Source organism: Lynx rufus, unplaced genomic scaffold (assembly GCF_022079265.1).
Source record: "Lynx rufus isolate CCGP_SWC_20201006 ecotype Redwood Valley unplaced genomic scaffold, mLynRuf1.p SCAF_25, whole genome shotgun sequence".
NCBI classification, from domain to species: domain Eukaryota; kingdom Metazoa; phylum Chordata; class Mammalia; order Carnivora; family Felidae; genus Lynx; species Lynx rufus.
Genome location: NW_025814840.1, coordinates 7,323,145 through 7,335,242, shown reverse-complemented (window position 1 = coordinate 7,335,242; position 12,098 = coordinate 7,323,145). Strand labels below are relative to the sequence as shown.

Below are 12,098 nucleotides of genomic sequence, written 5' to 3'. Positions count from 1 at the left end.
GTTAGGAAGCCAATCGGCAGATGTTAACATTTGCTTCCTAACCTAATTCACTATATTTCTAAGAATCTATCACGTTTTCCCAAAACATTTCAGATCCATCTATCAGTTCTACTTCTTATTTTCTTCTTTGATGCCCTCTGTCATACTGCTCACCCAGAACTAGCTGCTCTTCAGCCGGTGGCACAGGTGTCACCCCTGGGCTTTCCTCTGCTGCTTCGGAGTTGGAGCCTCAATTTACCAAAGCCCCTTTCTCTTCTTTCATGGCTTATTCTCGTTTTGTTAGAACACACTGTCTAATAATTTTCTAAGAAATGTTGCATGGATACAAGTTTTTGCTGTTGTTCTCGAATGGCTTTCTTTCTTCCTCTTGCACTTTGGCTGGTGGCTTGGCTGGATACAGAATTCTATGCTGAAGGCAAACGTGACACACTGTACCTCCATCTTCCATCATTAATTCTTCCATGCTGAGAAGCTGGACGTCATGTATATTCCTAATCCCTCCTACATGACCCTGAAAGCTTTTGAGACATTCTCATTATTTCTGGCATCATTAAAGAAATTTCAGGGGTGCCTACGTGGCTCAGCCAGTTGAGCGTCCGACACTTGATTTTGGCCCAGGTCATGATCCCCAGGGTCATTGACAGGGAGCCCTGTATCAGGCTCTGTGCTTATGGGAAAGAGCCTGCTTGAGATTCTCTGTCTCTCCTTCTCTCTGCCCCTCCCCCCAGGCACATGCTCTCTCAAAATAAATAAATAAACATTAAAAAAAAAAGAAATTTCATAATAATTGCCTGGTATAGGCCTGTTTTCATTCATTGGGCTTGGCACGATATAGCTTTTTTCAATCTGGAAACTCAAATCCTAAATAAATTTTCTGGTGTTTACCTATACGTGGTATATACCCTCTGGTGTACACATGTATAGGATAAAACATTTTGTTCTCTGACATACAGGATCATATGCTATCAGCTTTGGAATCTGACAGACTGGACTCAACCCTTAGCCTCACTACTTAACCAGCTCTGGTACTTGGGGAAGCTAACCTCTTTAACACCATATGTGAAATGGGGACTTATTAAAAACTGTAGTTTTTTAATAAGATGACACATGTCACCTGGGTGACTCAGTTGGTTAAGCGCTGACTCTTGATTTCAGCTTGATTTTGGTTTGTGAGATCAAGCCCCGCATGGGGCTCTGTGCTGACAACGCAGAACCTGCTTGGGATTCTCTCTCTCTCTCTCTCTCTCTCTCTCTCTGCACCTCCCCTGCCCTCTCTCTCCTTCAAAATAAATAAGTAAAATAAAATAAAATAAAATAAAATAAAATAAAATAAAATAAAATAAAATAAAATAAAATATGACACATGTAAACTGTACAAAAGCAACATACGTATGTAAATAAATGTAAAATACATGTTACCTATTATTAAAATATCAAAAACTGAATTAGTGCAGATACTATAAACACTGTCAAATCTGTCAAGACTGCCATTTTAAGAAAATAAGACCAACAAAAGAAGTGGGAGGCAGCCAATGGGTAGAGCTTTTTCTTTGGGGTGATAAAAATGTTTTGGAACTTCAAAGAGGTGGTGGTTACATAACATTGTGAAAGTACCAAATGTCACTGAAGTGTACACTTTAAAATGATTAATTTTATGTTATGTAATTTTCACCTCAATAAAGAAAAAAAAAGGAAGCCGGGAAAAGAAAGGCAATACAAGGAAGAAGTCAAAAGTTGTGGAAAAGGGAGAATGGAATTGATATTCTCTCTAAATTATTTCGAAGCTTTCCTCTATATAATCTCTTTTTAATTTTTTAACTGAATAACCAATAATGATAATGCTGGGATGACAAACACTTCCTTTTCAATGGAATATCAACACACAATTAAGGTTGATTGAGAGATCAACATATGATTATAAGAATATGTGACGTTTCTTCAGGGAGAAAATGTACAAAAGAGGAAAGCTGAATGCTGCACCTGAATCTGTAATACAGCCGCACATATATATGGATAAAAAGGCTGAGAGTACAGAACACAATGAATAAAGTCTTTTTTTTAAAAAAAAAAAAAAAGAAAATCACTATATATCAGAAGACTAAGCTCAAAGCATTTCCTTACAATAAATATGGGAACCCACCCACATCTAACATCGTTCCAATAAAACGGGAAGCAAATTACTTCCTACTGATTTCAGACTAAGGGGAAATATTGTTCCATGCATCTTTTTTCATTTTCAACACTTCCCAAATTATGCTCCAAGGAACACTGTTTAGAAGACATTATTTAACATATTAAAAGAAAAGAAAGAGAGAAGGGGGGAGGAAGGGAAGGGAAGAGAAAGAAAAAAACAGGAAAAGAAAAGCAGCATATTCAAATTTCACTCTTGGGAGAGTTACAAGGCATAGTAGTATATTAAAGGTTCTGCAGTAAGAAAGCCAGTTCACGACTCTATTAAACCTACATTTGTCTGATTTATTAAGTACAGAACAGTTCTTAAGCTATGTCTGTTAAACACATAATTCATCACTTTGTTACAGACTGCTCAGATTTATACCAGATAACATATAAATTAGGGTAACTTCAATATTAGCCCCAGGGATGAGATTACCACACAATAATCAATTATCTGAATAAAACATTGTTTCAAATTACCAGCAGTTCAGAGCAAGATCTTAGGGGCAATAAAGGAGGAGGAGAGAAGGTGGTTAATAAGAGGAAAAGAAGAAAAAACAATCTGGGAAGAGTCAGCTCTTCAACTTTCTTTTTGAGATGTCGTTGTCCTACCCTGTCAATTCTGATTGCTTACTAAACAAAACATTTGCAGTGAAGACAGTTAAAAATTTCAGCTTTGTTCACTTCTCCCCGACTTTTTACTTTTTTGCATCCATTCCTGATCCTAGGAGGTAACCTCAAAAGAAGTTAAATATTTGTCACTTGAGTACCTCAAATATAAAATTTCACGTTGCCATTAACAAACCATATCCCCAACAGTTAAATACTGCATAATTTAAGTAAAGGCATTTGCAATGTGAGTTTCTTTTACTCAAAGCAAAGATGTTCAACACCAACAAAGTATGAACCTGGCATAGTGTTTCTCCTTTGGGGAGAAATCATAGAAAACACATGGAATGAGAGGGCAAAGGAAATCCAACTGGAAATGTTTGTTGAGAGAAAATTTACAAGAATAAAGACAACATTTTTCACTGGGACATTATCATCTTTGAGCCAAAAAGGAATCACTACTGATTATTACTACTGTGTCCAATACCGTGGGAACCAAACAAGAAAATCAATCATTTAGGTACTGGAGACAGCCATTCCCCCTTGGAGAAGTTAATCCTAACAGGCCAATTACTTGGAAGTTACTTATTTTTATTTTATTTCACAGGAAAAACCACAACTATCTTCCTGGTCACTGTTTATCCTCTCTCTCGCAGAAGGGGAGTGGAGTGAGCAACGGAAGCCAGCAAAGCCTCACTAGCCATTTATCCCCCAATCACAACATGTGGGAGGGCAAGACAAACCAGGCACAGCATAGCTATTATATTCCACAGGTAATTCCTCATCATTTACGTGCTATTACCACTGCCATTACCATAAAGGTGACAGGATCAGTTGGCTAAAGCAACTACTGGCTAAATAAAAAACCATGTACATAAAACCTTTTTAAGGAATAACATTTGAAAAAGCCAAGAACTGGACACAATAAGCTAGATACATTAAAGCAGGCAGAATAAACTTCAACCTTGGTTACAGATTACAAATTAAATTTGGGAATCCTTTTTTTTTTTTAATAACTTTTTAACGTTTTATTTTATTTTTGAGAGAGAGAGAGAGAGAGCGTGCACGAGCGAGCATGAGCAGGAGAGGAGCAGAGAGAGAGGGAGACACACAATCTGAAGCAGACTCCAGGCTCTGAGCTGTCAGCACAGAGTCGACATGGGGCTCGAACTCGTGAACCGCGAGATCATAATCTGAGCCAAAGTCAGACGCTTAACTGACTGAGCAACCCAGGAGCCCCAAATTTGGGAATCTTAATTCAGTGTCATTAATTCAGGCGAGGGCTATGAAGTCAGAAGATGACGTATCAAAATGCTTCCCAGCAAAATATTTTCTTGGTGAAATTATTACAATCTAAGGTCTGAAAATGAAGTGTACAGATCCAAAAACTGAACTTTATCAGTAACCTGAAAGATGAAAAATCAGCCTCGTGACTAACAAGTCAGAAGAAACTAATTTAGTCAGAAGAGAACAAAAAGAACCAACCAAAACTAACATGCCAGGTTAATTTACCACAAGGATGATATCCTTACAGTGATCAGAAAACTTGTCCTCTACCCAGACTATTCATACTCCTTTTCCAGGTGAGTACTAACCTGATTTGATTGAATCAGTACTTGGTTGGACACAGAATGACAAAGCAGTAATATAAGATAGTCACCCTGGAGGATATCTTGCCTAGGTCATAAGGAGGCCTGATGAACACTCCTGCACCACCGCAGAGAACACAAGTCTGGTGACTGCACGACTCCTTTTCCAGATCCTCCTCTCCTGATTCAAAATTTACGACCCTCATTCTTTTCTCTACCACCCACATTTTCTGTACCTGTGTACTGTCACTGACTAAACCGTATCACAGTGTTGCTCTCATGGATCTGTGATGGTAAGCATCCTTCCAACTGTGTCCCACCTAACTAGGAGAAAACAAATTTATTTCCCTATTTTCAAGTTCTTAAACAGCACTTCTAACAGTCTCATGTAGCTATAACTGTAATACAAACTACAAAGAAATAGTTTGGGGTTTTTCTGTAGTTTTTGTAGACACTGACATTTACCAATTCTGCACAGAACAGAAACACTACAAAAGTCCAACTGGACACAACTCAATATGGCAAAATTTAAATACACATTGGTTAAAGCAAATTGGTAAAAACTTACCACTTAGAAAAACAACTTGTGGCTCACTCATATAAGGACACAGGTCGGCTCATGTGCTTAAACAACTAATACAAAAGGACTCTACATCTGCATAATGCTTTACAAAGTGCTCTCCCACTCACTGTAACATTTAATTCCCAGCAAATATTTAAATTCAAAGTCTCCAAGAAAGAGATTTCTGAAAGAGCATAAAGGGAATAATCCAAAATTTTAAACTTTAAAAACCATTAAAGTTTCTACGGACATTTACAGTTAGTTTTTCACACATATATATTTTTTATTTGGAATGAGAAAATATATTGAGACTACACAGCAGACACAAATTTCTTCTCTCATGAAACACATGATGTACTCTTAGGTTATAAATGTATTAAAATCATTTAAATGGGCCTTGAGAAACATTGTTCGGAACTGAATGATAATTACACTTAGAAAATTATTCACGTTTATAAAAGAGACAAAGTCAGACTTTGGTTTGCCCACCAACTCCTGTCCAGACCCTCTACCAAATACTTATTCAAACGCTTGGTACATTTATGCCCTACTATAAACTGTTGTATGTAAAAAATACATGGTATCAGTTATCTCCAATTTAGGATGAATAAATTTAAGTGAATGAATCCGCTTGATGTTAAACCTAATCCCCTACTGTGAAATAAAAGACAAAACCATAGTGTAATGGAATCCAGACATTAACTTGGTTAAGAAGTACTGTATGGAGTCCACGAAATTATATCACATACACCTGATCATGTCAAACGTCAGTTCTTATCAACGGAATTGTATCCCACTGAAGTCCATTAAATAAACAAACAAAAAAGCAGTACAGAGCACCAACATAATAAAAATAAAGTTTACCTCACAAGGACATCGTTTTCTATGGTTTAGAAATCTTCTCTAAATGAAAATACAGCATGAATACATCAATAGTTGAAACAGAAAATTAAGAGTTCTTACCTTACTACATCATCAATATTGTTCCTGTATACGCCTTCAAGTCTTTCTGCAGGAAACCCCATAGCAATAATGTTTGGATAAATATCTGAGTACTTAGGTTAAGGAAATATCTGAAATATGCAAAAATGCAAACTACGTGTAAATGTTTTAAAGCATTAGCTGATTATAAAAATTACTATACCTATGTTAGCAAAAGACTGTCAAATTTATTTATTTATAAACCATCATGCATAATTAAGAAACACAAGTGAATACATTAATTCCGAAAGAATTATATCAAAATAATTATATGGCAAAATAATTTTCAAATCCCTCTACCTACTACATTAAAAATGCCCTCAAGGAAAAAACTTAACTTCCACATTTACGGTATTTAGGCATATGTACGTGAAAAACAAAAACCTCAGACTTTATAAATCACAGAACTCAAGCTATCTTGGGGCAAAAACCAAGTATCAAAATAAAAACAAAAATAGCTACACAACTTCTAATTTTTTCATGGATATAAAAGGCACCATGGCATAGAGAAAGGGAGCTACAATTAAGAATTAGGAAGCCAGATTTAAGACCTGGCTATTCATCTAACCAGTTGTATAATTTTGACATGTGACTTAAACATTTGCAGGCTTCAATTTCCTATGCCACATGATTAGGCTGAAACAACCACAGTGATCTCTTCCAGTCCTTGGTATTTGCGACTTGGTAACACCGAACTAAGGTACAAACTTATTCTCCCTTTCCATCAAGGTAATCAACATTTAACATGCCATTCTATTCACTTATGTCACACACTATATTTGGCATAAAAACTTCTGCACTCCAGAAGCATTAAAACACACACACACACACACACACACACTCTACATTTCTATGTATTTTGGATCATACCAGCACTAATTTCTTCTTGAGATCCACTATCCATCTCTTTAATCTCATAATTTTCTGACATGGACCTTCCAAAACAGCCAAGCTAATCTGCCTCAAGCCTCTCTTCAAAACCATCCCTAAAGTGTTCTGTCTACTTCTGGACCCATTCATTTTTCAAATACAATTCAAAATTCATCAAAGCCAGTGCCCTTTTCTAGATCTTTTTTCCTTCACTTTCCGCCACATTCACATTATTGAGTTGATCTCAGTATTATTTTCAATCCAAAAATAATTATCGAATTACTAAAAGCTTTTATTTTAGTATCAGAATTTTTAAAAGGTTTTATCCATAGTTTTGCCACACACTGATTGAACAGACCTAACAAATATTTTAAGAAAAAAGAAGCACAACATATACACTATACTACCTTTTATATGAAAAAATATGTACTGTTTGGATGAAATAACATTTACACACGTATTTGCTTGAATTTGAACTTTCCAATGCACATGTGCACACCACACACACACACACACACACACACACACACATAACCGAGAAACTAATACAAATGTTTGCTTCATAGAGAAGGGAGGGGGAAGGGAAAGGGGAGAAGCATACACTAAAAACAGCAACAACAAACCTGACTAAAGATCAAATTGATGACCAGGAGAAATGATTTCATCTGGACAGTGCAACAATTTTACTGTACGTCTTGTTAGGAAGCACACTATAAGAACAAAAACAACTAGAAAAAAATTTTAAACTTCTTCTGAGAGTTCGTTTTTACTAATACCAGTATGGATATCCTCAAGCTTTTTTTCTTTATATTGTAGGGAAAAAAATAAAATTTTGCTAATGATTTTCAGATTCATGATTACAGACATAAAAGAGATACCATTATAAAATCAAGAAATCAACGGGGTACCTGGGTGGCTCAGTCAGCTAAGTGTCTGACTCTGGACTTCAGCTCAGGTCATGATTTCATGGTTCCTGAGTTCGAGCACCTTGTTTCCCTTGCTCACTCTCTCACTCTCTCTCTCTCTCTCTCTCTCTGCCCCTCCCCCACATTCTCTCTCTCTCTCTCTCTCTCTCTCTCGTTTGCTCTCAAAAATAAACATTAAAATTTTTTTTAAATAAAAAAATCAAAAATCAAAGTAAAAACATTAATTAAATACGAACTCACGTTAAAATCTATGTTCTCTAGGTCTTTTCACTGAAGTGGCCTAAAAGCATGTTACCTTAGCAAAAGTAAACAATCCTAAAACCCAGATTTCATCTCTAATATCATAATACATTCAAAGGTACTAAACTCCTTGGAACAACAGCTGATGCCAGGGGTGGGACAAGAAGGTTCAAGGTGAGCCTGGGATTCCTTTCTGTGCCAGAGAACATGGAAGGTGTACAGAGACTAATGGTCTATAGCAGACATAGAAGCTAACATGAAGGACATCCCAACAACTAAAACTGTAACAATCTGAGCATCAAAGAAAAAATTTAAACGCTAGTAAATTAAAACACCCTAAATAAAATTAAAACCTTGAGCCTATGAAGATGTTCAAAAGAAAAAAAGAAAATCTCTTTTTCATTTATTTGAAGCGGCTATCAGAATGGTTCTTTCTTTATTTTGAAAATAGCTAATGAGGGGGGCGGATTAAGTATTTATGCAACTTTTCCTGTAGGTACTATATTTCAGGGCAATCAAATAGCCCCAATTCATATGACAAAGATACACTTTACAGAAAAACACAAGAGAACAGAACTTTGAAAATCATATTTTGCAAACCCTAATAAAATTATTGATTAGGCAAGGATCAACAACCGGTTCTAAAGCAGTAAGTGAGTTGATGATGAAGAACTGAACTTTCTGGAACACCTGGGTGGCTCAGTCGGTTAAGCATCTGACTTCAGCTCAAGTCATGATCTCACGGATCACGAGTTCGAGCCCCATGTGGGCTCTGTGCTGACAGCTCAGAGCCTGGAGCCTGCTTCTGATTCTGTGTCTCCCTGTCTCTGCCCCTCCCCCACTCAACTCTACCTCTCAAAAATAAACATTAAAAATTTTTTTAAATAATAAGAAAAGAACTGAACTTTCTTACAGTCAAAGTAATGCCACACAAAATACTTTCTAATGTAAGGAAACAAACATAATTGAACAATGGGCAGAAGAGACTGCCACCACCCAATTTCACTGGTCAATCTCAGCATCATCAAGTGGAGATCGTATAACTTTTGATGTGATACAATATGAAGGACATAGCATCATCTATGATAGTCAAGCTATATTCAACCTGAGAACCCACCAAGCATTTAGATATAACTATTCATTTACAAAGAGACAGAAAAACCAAGCTAACTGACATTATCAGAGAATAAACTGGATAAATTAAAAAGGTCTACAGCACCTGACCCAGTCTCTGCTCAAATGCCTTTTTATTTTTTGAACGTTTATTTATTTTTGACAGACAGAGACCGAACATAAGCAGGGGAGGGGCAGAGACAGCGGGAGACACAGAATCCAAAGCAGGCTCCAGGCTCTGAGCTGTCAGCACAGAGCCCGATGTGGGGCTCGAACCCACGAACTGTGAGATCATGACCTGAGCCGAAGTCGGACGCTTAACCAACTGAGCCACCCAGGCGCCCCTCAAATGCCTTGTTTTTAAAGGTGAGGAGGGGAGGGACAGGTAGCTCTCCTTGATTTAAAAAGACTTAAGGATCCTAAGAGCCAAGTTCACATGTACAATGCTGTTCTGGATATTGTTCTAGACAAACCAGCCATAAAGAACATTTTTGAGCTAACTAGAGAAATATGAATATCATCTGGGCATTAGATAAGATGAAAGTTTACTGAAATGGAAAAGTAGACAGTATTATTATTATTGACTGAAATAAAGGTTTCAAAAGAGAACATATAGCATTACGTCATGTTGGCATAATAATGCATATATATCCATATAGACATATGTAGACAAAAAGATTTACAAACTAAGGTACTAAAAGTAATCATCTCTGGGTGGTAGAAATATATATTTTTCTCATTTTTGTTTTATATTTTCTACTTTTGGTACAATGCACCTGTACTATTTCTATAAAAGATTATAATTATCTCTAAGTCTATTTACTAAGCGTCATGACAAAATATTGTCTTGTCCTGCGTGACTCAGTTTCAGCTGTGTAGCTAAAAAAAAAAAAAAAAAAAATGCTGAGTTTCTGCCCAAAAACATATATGTATATACACATATATATGCACACACACACACACACACATATATATATAATGATAAAAGTATCTAACACTTAAATAGCATTTACTATGTGGCAATTTTTGTTACTTTAAGAATTTATAAATTCACCCCAACCTCAAAGGGTTCTTTACTGGAAAGGTTCCAAAACTACTAGGATTATCATTTTTAACATTACAAATATCAGCTGTCATCTGTTATTTTCACATAAGAAAGTAGTCCCACCTAAAAATGTAGCTCAATTCAAAGAGCTATGTTTGGGAAGCCTGGGTGGCTCAGTCAGTTAAGCTGAGCAGCGCAGAGCCTGCTTCGGATTCTCTCTTTCCCTCTCTCTCTCTGCCCCTCCCCTACTCGTGCTCTCTCTCTCAAAATAAATAAAAATGTTTAAAAAAAGCAGCTACGTTCAATTATCGGAATGGTTTAGGCTGTTATACCCATTCATGAGAAAAATAAGAGAATGGAGGCTCAAATCAAGTCTACAGCAGTGTAATTCCTTAAAGTAAATAATCTTTACTTTGTAACTCTGTCTTGGGAGCACCAACATGTAGAAAATGAGAAATAACACTCGGAAAACAACATGAGGGAGCAGTAAGGCCCCAGAGCAGTGGCAGCTGCCGCCAGCCCAGAATTCCTACCTTAAAAATTATAAATATATGTCAGTCAAAAATATAAATTGAAATCACCCAAGGAGCACCTGGGTGGCTCTGTCAGTTGAGGGTCCGACTTCGGCTCAGGTCATGATCTCACCGTTTGTGAGTTCGAGCCCCACGTCAGGCCCTGTGCGGAGCCTGGAGCCTGCTTCTGATTCTGTGTCTCCCTCTCTCTCTGCTCCTCCCCTGCTCACGATCTGTCTCTGTCTCTCAAAAATAAATAAACATTAAAAAAAGAGAGAGAGAGAGAGAGAGAGAGAAATCACCCAAGTTTTTCTGAGCAATACAACAGAGAAATATGTTTTATTCAAAGAAATAATAATAACTGCTACTAACAAACTTCCTAACTGAATTCTTAATTTCAGTGAAAACGCTAGGAAGATTTTTAGCCTTACAGAAGAGCACAGTAATACAAAGGCCCTTGAAATGCAGTCATTTTTACCAGGACTAAACTCAAATTTATCCGTACACTATGAATACTAACTAATAAAGAAAATAAGGTTGCAAAGGATTTGATTAACTTACTTTAAAAAACTATTTATCTATGACAATACATAAATGGGGATGTTACATACTCATTAAAGTAAACTCAATTGGCCCCCTCTTTCAATCACTTATCCAAACACAAATTGAACATTCTACGGAAGGGGCACTGAAAATGTAACGCTAAGTAAGCAAAGCCTACTGCATTGAGAGAGTTCCTGTTCTATCAGGGAAGACAGACACACAGACGTGCAACCGTGCCTCAGGCTCTACTGAATACAAGATCAAGATATTTTAAGAGAAAAAGAGAGGATAAATTCTGTAAGGGCACGGATAAAGCTTCACAAAGTAGGCGATATGTTAGATAATCCTTAAGCAGTCAGGCATCAGCAGACAGAAGAACAAACAAGAGCGATTATAACATTCCAAGCAGAGTACAGGACAGGGTTATGGAAATACATAAAACATTTGGAAAAAGCCAGCAGTCCCATGTGGCTCGCACACAAAGCTCTATGGAGAAAGCACCAGGACAGAAGATTAGGTCTAGTTTTAAGGATGCTGTCGGCAGGGAGTTCAATTTAACCACACATAAGGAGTCAGAGGCCAGAAATAACGTGGGGGTCTTTTGCAGAGCAACAATCCAATACTTTCTTTACACAGAATCTAGGAACTCGGTCTTTTCAAGGTTTCCTTTTCCTCAAATTCCCACCTTCCTTTTTCACAGTTTGAGATTTTACCCAAGACTTTGGCATCCATCAGAAGTTAGAATGAGGCAGAGAACATGTGCCACGGTATGGGAAATACATTCCCATTTAATCCTAACTATCCTACTGAGTAATATTACCATTTCATAAATGATAAAATTGAAGGTCAAAAAGACTGAGTAATTTGTGCAAGGTTCCACAGCCAATAAGTACTAAGTTATGATTCAAACCTGTTAAGTGCATAACCCGAAGC

The 12,098-nt window shown here is 36.9% G+C and overlaps 1 protein-coding gene across 1 annotated transcript in view; it reads right to left on the bottom strand.

The window, feature by feature from the left end:
- Window positions 1-12,098, bottom strand: part of PTEN (phosphatase and tensin homolog) — a 92,872-nt gene that overhangs the window by 61,365 nt on the left and 19,409 nt on the right. Inside the window, exon 2 of the mRNA XM_047088577.1 lies at window positions 5,899-5,983. Within this exon, the coding sequence (XP_046944533.1) occupies window positions 5,899-5,983 (85 nt within the window). The remainder of the gene's footprint in view (window positions 1-5,898; window positions 5,984-12,098) is intronic.